This window comes from Microcebus murinus, chromosome 4, assembly GCF_040939455.1.
Source record: "Microcebus murinus isolate Inina chromosome 4, M.murinus_Inina_mat1.0, whole genome shotgun sequence".
NCBI classification, from domain to species: domain Eukaryota; kingdom Metazoa; phylum Chordata; class Mammalia; order Primates; family Cheirogaleidae; genus Microcebus; species Microcebus murinus.
In genome coordinates, this window is record NC_134107.1 from 299709 (window position 1) to 316882 (window position 17174).

The following is a 17174-nucleotide window of genomic DNA, read 5'->3' on the forward strand; positions in this document are numbered from 1 at the left end:
ACACCCGCGCACGCCCCGCCCCTTTCTCCGGCGCAGCCAGCTGCACCGCCCCGCCGAGCGCATGCGCGTCGCGCATGGCATGCCGGGATTTGTAGTTTCGGTGCGGCGGCCCCGGCGAGTCCAGTGGCCGCGCTCAGGTGCTGAGGCGACCGAAGGCCAAGGCGGAAGTGGGGCGACCAACCGGGGAAGCCAGGGCACGGGGTCGGCAGTCGCGAGGAGCCGAAGAGGAGCGCAGGGCTTAGGAAGGGCGCGTGCGCGACGACAGGCCCCGGAGGAGGAGGCAGGGCAAGGCCGGGCGCCGGGGCCGGTGGTCCGGGCATCAAGCCTGGAAGATGCACAGGAGGAAGGGACCCCCAGGACCCCCGGGCCGAGGCGCCGCCGCCGCCCGCCAGGTGAGTCTGCGCTCCACGGTCCCAACGGGGGGATCCCTCCCTACCCTCGTCACACGCTCAGGGCAGGGCCCCCCCCAAAGGGAAGCCCGATCTCCGCCCCCCCTGAGCCACAGCCCCCGCCCCCCAGATGAGGCTCCGCCCCCAGTGTGCGGCCTGCTGGCCTTGGCACCCCCCCAGCACTTGGCGTCCTGCCCCGGGCACGAAGCCACCTGTTGCCACAGCAGCTCCAGTCGGGGAGGGGAGGGTCAGTCCTCGGACCTGGCTTGTCAAACCCTTGCACAAGTCGGGCCATGTCAGACTCCTTTTATTCCCATTGTACATACGGGGACACTGAGGCTCAGAGAGGTGATGACATCTGTCCAAGGTCATATGGATTAACAGCTTGCCCAGATCTAGATGCAAATCCAGAGCTACAGCCATAAGCTCACAGGACCGTGGCTGAGCCTTTTCTTACTCTCCAACTCCTCTGCCCCAGGCAGGGGGGAGTTTGCCTTTTCTCAGCTTTGATGGAAGGAGCCCAGGGCATGGCTTAGTGTTCAGATAGTCAAGTCTAGATGACTTGAAGTTCCCTCCTGGCCTCTGCACTTTGGACACTTGACTTCACAGCTCTGAGCCTCAGTTTTCTCATCTGTAAAATGGATACCTCTTAGAGACCTCCACGTCCCAGGACAATTTGTGAAGATGTATTGGGATAGTTTATAGAAAGTGCTAGAACAGTGCTCACTTCGGCAGCACGTATACTAGAATTGGAACAATACAGAGAAGATTAGCATGGCCCCTGTGTGGGGCCATGACACGTAAAATAATTTTTTTATTGGCCAGGCGCGGTGGCTCATGCCTGTAATCCTACCACTCTGGGAGGCCGAGGCGGGTGAATTGCTCGAGGTCAGGGGTTCAAAACCAGCCTGAGCAAGAGCGAGACCCCATCTCTACTATAAATAGAAAGAAATTAATTGGCCAACTAATATATATAGAAAAAATAAGCCGGGCATGGTGGCGCATGCCTGTAGTCCCAGCTACTTGGGAGGCTGAGGCAGGAGGATCGCTTGAGCCCAGGAGTTTGAGGTTGAAGCCACGGCACTCACTCTAGCCTGGGCAACAAAGCGAGACTCTGTCTCAAAAAAAAAAAAGTGCTAGAACATAGCACTCCATAAATGTCATCATTATTACTGTTAGGTGGGATCATACATAATTGCCAATATTTGGCCATTTTTTGATCAAAGGACAGGCAACTTCATACAGTTCAACGTAATATTACCACATCATGATTGGGTCATTAACCAAAACAAAAACAGGTCTGCAGGGCAGAGACCTCAAATTCGGCTTCTTCGCTGTTGTCGGGGCCTCTAATTGTCCTTAAAGCTCCAGGCTTCCCGCATGAGGACACTGGAAGGCACAGCCCAGGTGTGCAGAGCAGCTTTGCTTTGGCAGGGTGTGGGGCCTGCTTCTCCCGGTGAACTTGGCTAGCAGCACATCACAGGTGTGGACTCAGAGCAGGGAGCTGGGTCTGCCTGCCCTTTGCCCCATGTTGATCTGTGCCAGAAGGCCTGGCCCATCTTGGGACACCTGTTCTGGGCCTGTTCCAGCTTCCCGGTGCTCCCCCAGGACACTTTGGTTCCTTCTTCCCAAGGAGGCTCTGGGTCCATCATGGCTGCCTCTGGCCCAGTGGTGCATCCCCAGGTCTGACTGACCCTCGCTGTTCCCCCAGCTGGGCCTGCTGGTTGACCTCTCCCCAGACGGCCTCATGATCCCTGAGGATGGCGTTAACGAAGAGGAACTGGAGGCTGAGTTCTTGGCCTTGGTGGGGGGCCAGCCCCCAGCCCTGGAGAAGCTTAAAGGCAAAGGTAAGATGGTTAACGCACCTCTGAACGTTTTATCTCCTGCTGTGTGCTGGACTCAGAGCTGGGCACTAGGCAGGTGGGGGACAGAAGACAGATAAGACCCCTACCCTCTGGGACCCCATGGACTAGGTAAGAAAGAGGGTAATGATCAACTCTGGACCCAGATGGGGGTTTGAACCCCAGCTGTGCCACTTATTGGCCATGTCGGCCTCGGTTTCCCCATCTGTAAAGTGGGAACAATAACCGTGGTTACATGACAGGAGTTAGTTAATCTTCTAGGGTCCGTGAGCAGTTCACACAGGGCCACCTGACACATAATAAGACCAGGTCCTCATCAGTCCAACCCGCCGTCCCACGATCAGGTCTGGGATGTGGGGAGAGACCTGTGAGTGGCCGTGGGCTAAAAGAAGTACCCACCATGGAGAGAGCCAGGTGAAGAGGTGGGGAGCACTTCCGGGAGGGGTCGCAGCAGGTACAAAGGCCCTGATGCAGATAGCAGGGGACACAGGACCCTGAAGGGGTCAAGTGGAGCTGGAGCCCAGAGGGGAAGTGGAAACTTTAAACATTTTAGCGAATACAGCCAGTCCTGATTGTTGGTGGATTTCATATTTGTGAATTCACGGCTCCCTCAAACGTGTTTGTAAGCCCCAAAATCAATAATTATGGCATTCACGGACCCACAAAGAGCAGTGAAAAGTTTGAGTCTCCTGACACATAAAGTAGAACGACGCTCTGCCTTCTCCTTTCAGCTTTTATACTGTAAACAAGGGTCCCTTTTGGAGCCTGTTCAGCGCCATATTTTTCTCATTTTGGGGTTTTTTGTTGGTAATCTTGCTGTTCATCACGGCTCCGGGCATGACGCAGAAGGGCTGTCTAGTGCGCCTAAGAGCGAGAAGGCAGTGATGTGCCTAACGCCAAAAGCGTGGGTGTTAGAGGTGCTTCGTTCCTGCGTAAGTTACCATACTGTTGGCTGTGCTGCTTTCACAGTTAATGAATTAACTACATATATATTCGAGGTGTCTTGAAGCAGACATACACATGAAGTATTAATCAGTTGATGAAAATGTTGTCACCGGGGGCTCATAGGAACCTAAGCCTGAATTTCCCCTAGGAGCAGTGGCCCCGTGGATTCACTAGTTCAGTCTTCAGAGCCACTTTATAGAACATAAGTACCGCAAATGAGACTAACACAAGTAACAAGATGCTGACCGTATGATGTTCTAAGAGCTTCATTTACCTTCCATCCCCCCAACCTACCTGTAAGGGAGAAACTATTGTCACCCCCATTTAACGGATGGGGAAACTGAGGCCCAGAGAGGGAAGGCGACTCGCTCAGGGTCCCACAGTGAGAAAGTTGCAGAGCTGAGGTTCGAACCCAGGTGGCCCAGCCCTGGAACTGGGACTGCGTGAGGAAGAGAGGTGGAGTCACCGCGCAGGGAGGGCCCGAGGGTGTCCAGGATGGGGAGGTGGGCGGCTCTTGGGGCATCTGGGTCCAGCTGGGGCCTCCCTTTGCCGCCAGGCCCCCTGCCCATGGAGGCCATCGAGAAGATGGCCAGACTCTGCATGAGAGACCCGGACGAGGAAGAGGAGGAGGGGACGGATGAGGATGACGTGGAGGCGGATGACGACCTGCTCGTAAGCACCCACGGCGGGTGGGGCTGCTCTTCCTCCATCGCCCCCTCCACTGGGCCCTCACATCCCGCCCCGTCCACGTGCCCCTGCAGGCGGAGCTGAATGAGGTCCTTGGAGAAGAGCAGAAGGCATCGGAGCCCCAGCCACCTGTGGCCCAGGTACAGCTGCGACAACCCTGCTCCTTTGAACCGCAGCCTCCCCACCCCGGACAGCCCGGTCTTCAAGGCCCACCTTGTCCCTCTCGGCTGTGTGACATGATGCCTCTGACCCCAGTTTCCCCCACTGGGAAACAGGGACCTGGACTTCTGCCCCACCGAGGCAGGAGAGCCTGGCCCAGGGGTGGCCTGTGGCTGACTGTTAGTGTGGGGAGGGGCTAGTGGCAGTAGCCTGAGTGAGGTCACCACCCAGACCGTGCCCCTGGCCCCTCTTGCAGCCGAAGCCCTCAGCCCCGGCCCCGGGGGTGGAGGCCACCTTGCAGGAGAGGCTGGTGCTCTACCAGAGAGCAGTGGAAAGCGCCAGGCAAGCTGGAGACGGCGCCAAGGTGCGGCGCTATGACCGGGGGCTTAAGGTGAGTAGGCAGAGGGCAGGGTGTGGGGACCCCCCACCCCGACTCCCCCTACACCAAGCTCCCAGCTTCTCCCAGCCCCACCCTCATGCCTTGTCTCAGACGCTGGAAAACCTGCTGGCCTCCGTCCGGAAGGGCAACGCCATCGACGAAGAGGACATCCCGCCGCCCGTGGCCATAGGGAAGAGCCCAGCAGCTGTGCCCAGCCACAGCCCTGCACCCACCCAGCCGGCCCCTTCAATGCCGCCAGCCACAGAGCCCAGGGTCACCCTGGAGGGGCCTCTTGCCACCGCCCAAGCTTCATCCCCAGCCTCAGCCAAGCCCCAGCTGCCCCCAGGTAGGCTGGGCAGGGCCGGGCTCGTGCGGGTACCGATGGGCTATTCAGGGGTAGGCCACTCGGCCAGGGTGCAGGCCTTGCACAGATTGCTACATGTTTTCAACATTTCCTGTCCGGGAGTCCTCGTGTCCCTGGAGTACTTTCCAAGGGGAACACAGACAAACAGAGAGGTTTTTTTGTTGTCACGGTACTTTACATGATATTTACCAGTTTAGGCTGGGCACAGTGGCTCGTGCCTGTAATCCCAGCACTTTGGGAGGCCGAGGTAGGAGGATCGCTTGGGTCCAGGAATTGGAGGCTGCAGTGAGCTACGATGACACCACTGCACTCTACCCAGGGCGACAGAGCAAGAGTCTGTCTCAAAAAAAAAAAAAAAAAAAGTGCACTCATTGCTTTAAATTTAGAGAAACTTCTCCTGAAAACATATTGAGCATATTATTTGAAACTATAACTAACACTGTTTCAAAAGCAGCAAGTCCTGGGTTTCCCAGCTTTTGCAAACACATTGCATGAATGTATTTTGGTCGTATAAATATACGATAGGGTAGGCAAAAAAGGGTTTCAAGGACACAGATATATCATGTTAGGATAAAATTTTGTGAGGAATATGGATTGAAATAAGAGGAGAAGATTCCCAGTTGCTAAAAGTGGGACCCAAGATATATTTTAAAAGCATTGGTATGTACCCAGAAGAACTGAAAGCAGGAAGTGAAACAGCTATTTGCATATCCATGTTCACAGCAGCATCATTCACAATGGCCAAAAGGTGGACACAACCCAGTGTCCATCAACAGATGAGTAAATCAGCAGACTATGGTCCATATCCATGCAATGGAATATTATTTTGCCTTAAAAAGAAAGGGAATTCTGACACTCACCACAGCACGGGTGACCCTTGAGGACATTACGCTTAATAAGATAAGCCAATCACAAAAAAACCAAATACAGGCCAGGCTCGGTGGCTCACGCCTATAATCCTAGCACTCTGGGAGGCCGAGGTGGGTGGATTCAGGAGTTCGAAACCAGCCTGAGCAAGAGTGAGACCCCGTCTCTACTAAAAGTAGAAAAAAACTAATTGACCAACTAAAAATATATATACAAACAATTAGCCGGGCATGGTGGCGCGTGCCTGTAGTCCCAGCTACTCGGGAGGCTGAGGCAGGAGGGATGCTTGAGCCCAGGAGTTTGAGGTTGCTGTGAGCTAGGCTGACACCACAGCACTCACTCTAGCCTGGGCAACAAAGTGAGACTCTGTCTCAAAAAAAAAAAAAAAAAACCAAATACTATATGATTCCACTTATATGAGGTTCCTGGAACAGTCAGATCAATAAACAGGAGAATGAGGCCGGGTGTGGGCAGGCGGATCGCTCAAGGTTAGGAGTTCGAAACCAGCCTGACCAAGAGCGACACCCTGTCTCTACTTAAAAATAGAAAGAAAGTCTAACTTTTTAAGCAGGGGAAGAATAAAAAAAGAATTAAGAATAACTAATTTAAAAAAAGAAAAAAATTAATTGGCCAACTAAAAATATATAGAAAAAAATTAGCCAGGCATGGTGGCGTGTGCGTCCCAGCTACTTGGGAGGCTGAGGCAGGAGGATCACTTGAGCCCAGGAGTTGGAGGCTGCTGTGAAGGCTGATGCCACAGCATTCTAGCCAGGGCAACAGAGTGAGACTCTGTCTCAAAAGAAAAACAAAAAAACAGGAGAATGGTGGGTGCCAGGGGCTAGGGAGGGGGATGAGGAGTTAGCCTTTCATGGAGACAGTTTAAGTTTGGGAAGATGAGAAAGTTCTATAGATGGATGGTGATGATGATTGCACCACAATGTGAATGTACTTAATGCTGCTGAACTGCACAAGATGGTAAATTTGGCCAGGTACAGTGGCTCATGCCTGTAGCCTGTACTCCCAGCTCTTAGGGAGACCAAGGTGGGAGGATTATTTGAAGCTAGGAGTTTAAGACCAGCCTGGGCAGCATAGCAAGATCCCATTTCTAAAAAAAAAAAAAAAAAATAGCAAATTTTATGTATGTTTTACCACAATTTTAAAAAAGTAAGAACTGAATATAGGTCTGTTATAGTTAAAAGACATTAATTCCATTTAAATGTGTAGTGTGACAGTTTTCCTTTTCAAGTTGTCAATATTTGCAAGACACTGGGAATAAAAACCTTGGCCACTTTTTATTTATTTATTTATTTATTTATTTATTTGAGAGTCTCGCTTTGTTGCCCAGGCTAGAGTGAGTGCTGTGGCACCAGCCTCGCTCACAGCAACCTCAATCTCCTGGACTCAAGCAATCCTCCTGCCTCAGCCTCCCGAGTAGCTGGGACTACAGGCATGCGCCACCATGCCCGGCTAATTGTTTTTTCTGTATATATTAGTCGGCTGATTAATTTCTTTCTATTTATAGTAGAGACGGGGGTCTTGCTCTTGCTCAGGCTGGTTTCGGACTCCTGACCTCGAGCCATCTACCCGCCTCGGCCTCCCAGAGTGCTAGGATTACAGGCGTGAGCCACCTCGCCCGGCCCACTTTTTAAACACAAAATGAAAAATGACAGACATCAAGTTAAAAGCATGGAAGGCTGCATAAATAAAGTTTTCCCAAATTATCTTGGGGACAAAACAGCAGTGGCTTTAGAGCCTGCCAGGCCTGGGGAGGTGAGTCCTCGCCATGCCGTCTGTAGGCTGTGTGGCTTTGGAGGGGCAACATCCCCTCTCTGAGCCTCAGTTCTCATATCTGTCAAATGGCCCCAACCCCAGTCTTTGTTGTGAGTTGTAAATAGAAATGGTCTACGTGGTGAAGTTGGCCAGGCAACAGAGGCTTCCTGTGTGCTGTTCCCCCTTCCAGGTCCCTGCAGCCCCAGCCCCCTGGCCCAGCTGCAGAGCCGCCAGCACGAGTACAAGCTGGCTGCCCTCCACGCCAAGCAGCAGGGAGATATGGCTGCCGCCACCAGATACTTCCGCGTGGCCAAGGTGCGTCCAGACAGCCCTATGGGGCGGTGTGGGGGCAAGCAGGCTGCCCCCAACATTGCTTGGTGGCCAAGTCCATGGGCTCCTGAGTCAAGCAGAACCAAATTTGAATCCCAGCTTGGTCATTCCCTAGCTATAGTTTGGTGTACCCCCTGGAGCCTCAGTTTCCCTCTCTGTGAAATGGGCATTATTGTAGGAAGAGGATTGAGCAAGATGAAGCAAAAAAAGGGATAGAGCTAGGAGTCCTCCATGGCTTGGGTGGGCACAGGGGGCTGCTACAGGGTCCCGGCCCCCGGCTGCAACCTCCTGCCCTGATCTCCTTCCTTCTCCCAGAGCTTCGATGCCATCTTGGAGGCCCTGAGCCGCGGGGAGCCCGTGGACCTGTCCCGCCTGCCCCCTCCACCTGGTGAGGACCCCGTCCTGCCCACCCTCCGGGACGGTTTGAGGCATCCACGAAGTTCTCCCTGGTGCTGCCGCCCGCATCGGTCAGGCCCAGAGACCTCTTCGGGCCAGATCAGCCTGGGGCGGGTGTGGGCAAGCAAAGCCCCTCATCGGACTGGACCTCTCTGTCCCCAGACCAGCTGCCCCCAGACCCACCGTCACCAGCCGCACAGCCTCCGACTCCTGCCACGGCACCCACCATGCCAGGTAGACGCCCAGGGCCCTCCGGGGTGGGCAGGCTGCCGCCAGACAGTCTCCCCTTCCCTCGACTCTTAACCCTGCCCCCTGTCCGGCCCAGAGGTCCCCCCGGCCCCGAGGACCCTGCTGGAGGCGCTAGAGCAGCGGATGGAGCGCTACCACGCGGCCGCGGCCCAGGCCAAAAGCAAGGGGGACCCGCGGAAGGCTCGCATGCACGAGCGCATCGTCAAGGTGCGAGGGCGCCGGGCGGGCGGGCAGCCCCCAGAGACCTCCCCCAGGTAGCACCTGCGTCCCCCTAACACCTGCATCCCCCACAGCAATACCAAGACGCCATCCGGGCCCACAAGGCTGGCCGAGCCGTGGATGTGGCCGAGCTGCCTGTGCCCCCAGGTAAGGCCCCACTCCCGGCTCCTGCCTTGCCTGCCTCTGACCCTTTGCAGATGCTGTTCCTTCTGATGGCACAGGCTCAGGGAGCTGGCTGCTACACACGGGGCAGTTTTGCAAGCTTGTTAAACAATGGGTAGCTGGACATTGGTCATAACAGAAGCATTTACACTATGGGAATGGGCACACTCTAAAAATCAGGGGCCAGTTTTGAGAGCCTGTTACCAGCCCACCGCTGCCTTTTTCATCTTTGTTTGACTCACTCAGTCTTCAGGTTTCAGCTCTGCAGACACTTGCTTAGCGTCCCATCAGCCCCCAGTGGGCCGGAGGCCTCCTCCTCCTCTGAGTTCTCAGACTGCTTGTGCAGCCTCCGTGAGAACAGTTATCTCTCTGCATCTTGGTGCTCTGAGAGCCCTCCAGGCCCAGTGCCCAGTGCACCACCTCACATGGACACCGCAGGCCTTGTCAAGGCCTGGGATCAGGCAGGAGAAGCCGAGAGGCACGAGGGCGGTTGGGAATGGCCTGGTGTCTACACAGGACCAGCAGCAGCTCCGTCCTTGGTTTCCAAGTAGATTTAAAGGCCCATGATGGCTGGGTGTGGTGGCGCACACCTGTAATCCCAGCACTTTGGGAGGCTCAGGCAGGAGGATCGCTTGAGCCCAGGAGTTGGAGGTTGCAGTGAGCTATGATGACACCATTGCACTCCACCCAGGGCAATAAAGCACGACTCTGTCTCAATTAAAAAATTGAAAAATAAAATCCACTCCAGAGGTCGGGGAGGAATGCATGTCTGCCCTAATGGCATCAGTGCTCTCCTTCCTGACCGGGCCCCGACCGGCCGCCCAGGCTTTCCCCCCATCCAGGGCCTGGAGGCCACCGAGCCTGCCCAGCCGAGCCTGGTGGGTGTCCTGGAGACCGCCATGAAGCTGGCCAACCAGGACGAAGGCCCAGAGGATGAAGAGGATGAGGTGCCTAAGAAGGTATGAGAGACTGGGGCCTTGGGCTGAAGCAGGGGACAGCAGCCAAGTGAAGTTCTAGGGATCCATTAAGGTGGCCATTGTGGTCAGCGTCGGGCCCTGACCCTTGGGGAGTGGACTCATCGCAGGCGTTAGGGAATCTCTGATGTCCTCTCTGTTCCGCCAGCAGCAGAACAGCCCTGCGGCCCCCACGGTCCAGCCCAAGGCCCCATCCTCCAGGGCTCCACAGTCAGGACCAGCCACTGCAGCCAAAGCAGCCCCCAAAGGCACATCCACCAGAGGTAGGTGCCCCCTCTGCACGCTGGCTGCCTGATTCCTGGCCGTGGGCCCGGCAGCACCCACACAGGCCCCTCTGCTACAGCCCAGCAGCAGCTGGCCTTCCTGGAGGGCCGTAAGAAGCAGCTGCTACAGGCCGCGCTGAGAGCCAAGCAGAAAAACGACGTGGAAGGCGCCAAGATGCACCTGCGCCAGGCCAAGGGGCTGGAGCCCATGCTGGAGGCCTCGCGCAACGGGCTGCCCGTGGATATCACCAAGGTGAATCTCCCAGCCCTCTGCGGGAACTGCCCAGGCACCCGCCGGTCAGGCTCCAGCCCATCAGCAGCCATGTGACCTGGAATGTATCAGTCATGGGCCAGGCTAAGATGCTATAACAAATAGGCCCCCCTAAGCCCGAAATGAGACAAACATTTAACATTTCTTGCAAGTAACACTCAGGACAGTCTGGGCTCTGCAACAGGAGGTCCTTTAGGGCCCAGGTTCTTTCCATCTTATTGCTCTGCTGCACCTTAGGAGGTCATCTTGGTTCACATGATCTAAGTGGATCTTATCCAGCCCCTTGAGAAGGGATGTGAGAAAGAAAGGCAGAGCTTCCTGCGAGAAAGAAAGGCAGTGGTTTCCTTTAAAGGAAGTGACATCACTTACTTGTCTCTCATTGGCCAGAACAAAGTCACATGGCCACACTAGCTGCAAGGGAGTCTGGGACATGTAGTTTCTTGCTGGGCCGCCATGTGTCCCACCAGAGAAGGGATCAGATTTGGGGAGACATTAACATTCTGCCACTTTGGGTAGGACCATTCACTTCTTTCTGAGTATCATTTTCCTCCTTGGGGAGTTGGGGACAGTGGTCCCCACCTCTAAGAAGAACACCTATGAGAGGTTGGGTGTGGTGGCTCTTGCCTATAATCCCAGCACTCTCAGAGGCCAAGATGGGAGGACCACTTGGGGTGAGGAGTTGGAGGCTGCAGTGAGCTTTGATTGCACCACCGCACTGCAGCCTGGGTGACAGAGTGAGACCCTGATGCTTAAAAACAACAACAACAAAACAGCCAGGATATCTCATGCCATGGAGCAGCATCCATAATAGGAAATATTTACGCAGCACATACCCAGTGTCCAGCCCTGTGCTGAGCACTGGGGACATAGTCTCGAACAGAACATAAAAATCCCCACCCTCATAGAGTGGACATTCTAGTTAGGCAACCACAGGAACACACAAACGAACACAGCTCCTTCTCGTGGCCCACAGGCCCTGCACGATCTGCTCATCACTTCCTCGTCACAGTGTGACCTCAGGGCCCTTGCACATGCTGTCCCTGCTGCCCAAACACTCTCCCCCCCGATACCTGATTGGCTCACTTGCTCCCCTTGTTAGGTGTCTGCTCAAACGTCACCATCTCTGGGAGGCCTCCCCTGACCTCCTATTTCAAATCCCTCCCTTTAACCTGGAACCTTCTGCGCCTCCTCCCAAGTCTGCTTTTCCTGTCACCATTATCACCTACTCTAGCACGTGATTCACCGATTTCTTCTGAATATCACCCATTTCCCCCAAGAGCACATCAGCCCCACGACGGCAGGCGTCTTGGTCTCTCTTGTTCACTGCTGTGTCCCCCAGCCCCAGAAGAGTCCGGAGCGTAGTAGGACTCCATACATGATTTCTTGGATGACTGAGGGGTGATCTTGTGACGTTGGACAGCGGAAGGACCAAGAGGGAAGAGTAGGGGGGCAGCGGACGGAGTCGTGGTCAGGGAAGGCCTCCCCAAGGAGAGGTGACATTTCCGCAGAGTCCCCAGTGGGCCCTGCCCACAAGCCTCGACCTCCCCAGGTGCCACCTGCCCCCGTCAACAAGGACGACTTTGCCCTGGTCCAGCGGCCTGGCCCCGGCCTGTCTCAGGAGGCCATCCGGCGCTACGGTGACCTCACCAAGCTGATAAGGCAGCAGCATGAGGTGAGTGGGCCCCCAACCCGGGACAGTCAGCTGTGCCCCCAGGGTCATGACCCTTACTCTCCTCCCCGCACTGTCCCCTCTGTTCCCCCAGATGTGCCTGAACCACTCTAACCAATTCACCCACCTGGGCAACATCGGTGAAACCAGCAAGTAAGTGCCCCACCCCCGCCAGACCTCTGCACCCCCAGCCCACCCCTGCGGCCAGGGCCCTGAGCAGAGCCCCCTCGCTGGCAGGTTCGAGAAGCTGGCGGAGGACTGTAAGCGAAGCATGGACACCCTGAAGCAAGCCTTCGCCCGGGGTCTCCCCACACCTGCCGCCCGCTTTGAGCAGAGGACCTTCAGCGTCATCAAGTAAGGCTCTGATGGCCCTCCGGCCCGGAGGACACCCCTTTGGGGAGGGGTTCACGCTCCCCGCAAGCCAGCACAGGACTTGCCTCCGAAGCAAAGTTTGGGCGGGTGGTGAGAGAATAGAACATGCAAAGGCCCCGGGGCAGGCATGAGGTTGCGAGTGCAGGATGGTGAAGGTGGCAGTAACAGTGACACATTTGGAACCACTTTTGGGGACGAGGGAGCCCAGAGACATGGTACAGTTTTGGTGGTTGTTGGTCTTGCTCCTGTTAAGTCTTTCTATGCCCTGAGGAGTGGAGATCACCTTCTCCACTGTCTAGATGAGGCGAGGTGCAGCCGCCCCTGGGCTGACCCACGCCGCTTGCCCCAGCTGCCCCACGTCCACTCAGCTCCTGCTGCACGAAACCCCTTCCCGTCCCTCACACGCACCAAGCACATCCCCACCCGGCACATGGTAATGCCTTCTTGACATTCAGAGTCACCTACAATGTCACCTCCCCTTTGAGAGGCCCTCTCGGCCACCCCGTCTAAAGCAGCCCCTGCCAGCATGTTCCGTTCTCTCCCCTGTTTGAATTCTCTACGAAGTCGTTCTGTTTTTCCCCATTTGTGTATCTGTGGTCATCGGCCCGCTCAGCCAGACTGAGCACAGGGACCTGGGCTGCCTCACTTACTCCTACAGCCCCAGCGGCAAGGCTGGCGCATAGTAGGTGTTCCAAAAGTGTCCTTAAATGAAAGGAAGTTCCCTCAGCAGCGAGGACACTGTCTGCTGCTTAATAGCACTTAAGAACTAGCAAGGGACGTGGTGGTCCCCCAGTAGCAAGGCCACTGGCTGGCGCACAGTAGGTACTCAAGAAATATTGAGCAAAGGGATGGTCCTGCAGCTGTTAGGGCACTGGCCAGCACACAGTAGGTGCCCAAGAAATACTGTTCAGTGAAGGGAAGGTCCCCCAGCAGTGAGGCCACTGGTGGGCGCATAGTAGGTACCAAATGAACGCATGCAGACGAAAGAAAGGCTCCAATGGCAGACCTGAACAGAGAACTCTAGTCTGTCTGACTCTAAAACTGGGGTCCAGGAGCTGGGACATCCCCCAAGACCAGGGTGGGGTCTGTCCCCCCGCCCCCAACTGAGGGAGGAGAAGGCAGGCGGGCAGTGGAGCTGAGGTCCCTGTCTCCCTGCCCACCGCCTGCACGGAAGGATCTTCCCTGACCTCAGCAGCAACGACATGCTCCTGTTCATCGTGAAGGGCATCAACTTGCCCACGCCCGCAGGTGAGGGGGCTGCGGGCTGGGGTCAGGGTCGCGGGGACCACCCTCTGCCCAGCTCTGACCCTCTCTTGCCCACAGGGCTGTCCCCTGGCGACCTGGATGTCTTTGTTCGGTTTGACTTCCCCTATCCCAATGTGGTACGTGGGGGGCTGGGGAGGGCAGGGCTGAGCCCCAGTGGGCGAGGAGGCGAGTCAGACGGAGGGGGTTCGAGGCCCGGCCCGGGCCCCTGAGAGTCCCCGCCTCCTCTCTGCTCCCAGGAAGAAGCTCAGAAAGACAAGACCGGTGTGATCAAGAACACAGACTCCCCCGGTGAGCCCCCACCCCCGGCAGGAGCAGGAGTGGGCGGCCGTGGTCTCATTCCACCCAACTCCTTCTCCCGCCCCCTCCTTCCCCCCCGCAGAGTTCAAGGAGCAGTTCAAACTCTGCATCAACCGCGGCCACCGCGGCTTCCGCCGGGCCATCCAGACCAAAGGCATCAAGTTCGAAGTGGTCCACAAGGGGTGAGCCGGCGCCACGGGCGTGGGTGGGCTCCAGGAAGGGGCGCTGTCCTGGCCCAACCGTGCTGTCCCCACCCCACGCGCATACACACAGGGGGCTGTTCAAGACCGACCGGGTGCTGGGCACGGCACAGCTGAAGCTGGACGCCCTGGAGACGGCGTGCGAGGTCCGGGAGGTCCTTGAGGTGAGGGGGGACGATCATCCGCACGCGCCAGCAGGGCCATGCCGCGAGTTCTCCAAACGCCGCCCGCCTTGAGTCCCCAAGGGCCCCTCTGCAGACCCAGAGTCCCACACTGTCCTGCTGCCCAGCGCTAAGTACTCCAGCACCCTGCTCCGTTAGGGTCAAGAGCTGTCCCAGCCATACCCGTGGGCTCATACTTTGGAAGTCACCCTGGGCCCGTCCCTGGGCCTGCAGCCACCTCCCGCTTCCCACCCGCAGCGTGATCTCACCCCACCAGGTCCTGGACGGTCGCCGGCCCACAGGCGGGCGGCTGGAGGTGATGGTCCGGATTCGGGAACCGCTGACAGCCCAGCAGCTGGAGACGACGACGGAGAGGTGGCTGGTCATCGACCCCGTGCCAGCAGCTGTGCCCACAGTGAGACCCCTGCCCACCAGCAGCCCCGGGGGGAGGTTTGGTTCGGGGGACCCGTGCTCTGCATCAGGACTTATCCTGTCGTCTGAAGCAGGTCGCCGGGCCCAAAGGGAAGGCCCCGCCTGTGCCTGCCTCTGCAAGGGAGCCAGGGAACAGGTAGGTGACTGGGCCGGGCCATGCTGGAGGGAACCCCCTCTTTCCCTCTCAGCCCCTCCTGGGCTGTTTCTCGTCAGGCACAAAGGCCCCTCCCCTGCTTCAAACCCTTTCCTGGCACCTCTTCTCCTGGAGGATCCAGTTTAAACTCCTCGGATTGATCTTAAAGACCTTTTGTGATCTAACCATCGTCGATAGAGCCAGCTTTCTCTCTCCCCACTCCCTCTCTCCTGTTGGTCACGGCTGTGCATAGTTGTCACTGGCCTCTGTGTGTCTGTGTTCCCGTGCCCTTGCCTCCTGCTCCTCTGACCAACCCTGACTCCCCCTTTGGGTCCCAACTTGACTGTAACCTCCTCCAGGAAACCTCCCTGCCCACTAGGCATCAGAGTTGCCGGGTGTGTAGCCATCGTCCCCGCTGGGCTGTGGGCTCCGCGACACCGTGTGTCTGGTGCTGCAGCCACGCCCAGCGAGCTGAATGAACCGGGTCGGGCAGGGAGTCCCTGCAGCCCCTCATCCCTCCCCCGCCCCTTAGGTCAGCCCGGAACCTGCACAGCCTCAGCGTGCTGGCCTTCGACCAGGAGCGTCTGGAGCGGAAGGTGAGCGGCCACCCCACTGCGCGCGGGGCAGGACTGGGGGCTCTGCAGGCCCAGGCAGGGCCCGACAGCCTCCTCTGCGTTCTCTAGATCCTGGCCCTCAGGCAGGCACGGCGGCCCGTGCCCCCGGACGTGGCCCAGCAGTACCAGGACATCGTGCAGCGCAGCCAGTGGCAGAGGGCGCAGCTGGAACAGGGAGGCGCGGCCATCCGGCGGGGTAGGGGCTTGGACTCGGGCGTCCGGCGGGGTAGGGGCTTGGACTCGGGCGTCCGGCGGGGTAGGGGCTTGGACACGGGCGTCCGGCTGGGTAGGGGCTTGGACTCGGGCATCCGGCGGGGCAGGGGCTTGGACGTGGGCGTCCGGCGGGGCAGGGGCTTGGACGTGGGCGTCCGGCGGGGCAGGGGCTTGGACTTGGGTGTCTGGCGGGGTAGGGGCTTAGATGCAGGCATCCGGCGGGGCAGGGGCTTGGACTCGGGCATCCAGCGGGGCAGGGGCTTGGGCGCGGGCGTCGGGCGGGGCAGGGGCTTGGGCGCGGGCGTCGGGCGGGGCAGGGGCTTGGGCGCGGGCATCCAGCGGGGCAGGGGCTTAGACATGGGCATCCAGCGGGGCAGGGGCTTGGACGTGGGCATCGGGCGGGGCAGGGGCTTGGGCGCGGGCATCCCGCGGGGCAGGGGCTTGGACGTGGGTGTGTGGTGGGGGAGGGGCTCAGGAATGGGCATCTGGTTGGGGAGGGGCTCAGGGTGGGCATCCGGCTGGGGGGGGCTCAGGGATGGGATCTGATGGGGGAGGGCCTTTGGGACAGGCACAGTGGGGGAGGGGCGGGGGCCCCTGAGTCCCTCCCCAACCCAGAGGATGCCCACACTCTCCTGCTCCCACCCTGCCCCCGCCCCTCAGAGTACGCAGCCCAGCTGGAGCGGCAGCTGCAGTTCTACACGGAGGCCGCGCGGCGCCTGGGCAACGATGGCAGCAGGGTGAGGCGGGCACGGGCCGGGCGGGCACCGGGTGGCCACAGGGTGGGGCCGGCAGGGATGGCCCGCTGACCGCCCGTCCCCCCAGGAGGCTGCCAAGGAGGCGCTGTACAGGCGGAATCTGGTGGAGAGTGAGGTAAGGGGCTCGGAAGGCGGGGTGGGGGTCGCTGTGGTCGTGGACCCCCCTGACCCCAGCGGCCTGTCCCCCAGCTGCAGCGGCTCCGCCGGTGAGGGGCCGACGGGCGGGCGGCCCCTGGAGCAGCGGGTAGCGGACCCACGGCCGAGGGAGGAGCCGACACGGCCACCCGCCGGACACTAGACAATCAGCGGACAATCGGTTCTGGACTCGTCCCCTCAGGGCCCCCAGCCCAGCCAGAGCCTCCCCGGCTGGGGGCGTCGTGACAATGGCGGCCGCCCCTCACCCAGGCCTGGACGGCGGAGAGTCCTGTTTGCACAGTCCAGGGGCGTGTGGCCTCTGGCCTGCCCCGGGGAGGGGAGGGCGGCTGGGACAAGCCCCAAGGGCCCCTGTGAGCACTTTACTTCCTGTCCCTCCCCGGCCTTAACCCCAAACCCTCCTATACCCCAAAGAAGCCGCTGAGGCTGGCAGGGGGTTGCCGTGGCCCAGCTGGGCCCCCAGGGCCGACACTCAGAATAAACAGCCAGGGCCACACCCAGCTCAGCTCTGTCTTGTCTTTGTTCCTTGCACTGGCCCTTGGTGGCTGGGCTGGGCCTCCCCACCTTCCCGCAGTGTCCCCAAGGGTGGATGGGGAGGCACATCCACAGGAGTGGCCGGACGG

At 58.5% G+C, this 17174-nt stretch overlaps 1 protein-coding gene and 1 pseudogene across 7 annotated transcripts; both read left to right on the forward strand.

The window, feature by feature from the left end:
- Nucleotides 1-260: 260 nt before the first annotated feature.
- Nucleotides 261-17051, forward strand: CC2D1A (coiled-coil and C2 domain containing 1A). Of its 7 annotated transcripts, none has more exons than XM_076001431.1 (29): nucleotides 261-392; nucleotides 2101-2236; nucleotides 3753-3868; nucleotides 3958-4023; nucleotides 4299-4433; nucleotides 4533-4767; nucleotides 7613-7737; nucleotides 8068-8140; nucleotides 8311-8382; nucleotides 8474-8604; nucleotides 8691-8763; nucleotides 9604-9737; nucleotides 9901-10015; nucleotides 10096-10268; nucleotides 11836-11958; nucleotides 12050-12108; nucleotides 12193-12309; nucleotides 13502-13575; nucleotides 13651-13709; nucleotides 13830-13881; nucleotides 13973-14072; nucleotides 14164-14254; nucleotides 14529-14666; nucleotides 14755-14819; nucleotides 15349-15412; nucleotides 15500-15626; nucleotides 16304-16380; nucleotides 16466-16513; nucleotides 16588-17051. In XM_076001431.1, exons 1-29 carry the CDS (start codon nucleotides 333-335, stop codon nucleotides 16606-16608), a joined length of 2859 nt encoding a protein of 952 aa, XP_075857546.1. In that variant the 5' UTR covers nucleotides 261-332; the 3' UTR covers nucleotides 16609-17051. The 7 variants fall into 7 exon arrangements, with proteins under 7 accessions (XP_075857546.1, XP_075857548.1, XP_075857547.1 ...); XM_076001433.1 differs by having other exon boundaries at nucleotides 14758-14819; XM_076001432.1 differs by having other exon boundaries at nucleotides 9904-10015.
- LOC142870767 (uncharacterized) lies at nucleotides 1109-1205 on the forward strand (annotated as a pseudogene).
- Nucleotides 17052-17174: the final 123 nt, after the last annotated feature.

Coding starts and splice junctions, on each gene's coding strand:
- CC2D1A (XM_076001428.1), top strand. CDS start 333: ATGCACAGGAGGAAGGGACCCCCAGGACCCCCGGGCCGAGGCGCCGCC. Junction 4,024..4,298: donor CCCAGCCACCTGTGGCCCAG/GTACAGCTGCGA, acceptor CCCCTCTTGCAG/CCGAAGCCCTCAGCCCCGGC. Junction 9,738..9,900: donor AGGATGAGGTGCCTAAGAAG/GTATGAGAGACT, acceptor CTGTTCCGCCAG/CAGCAGAACAGCCCTGCGGC.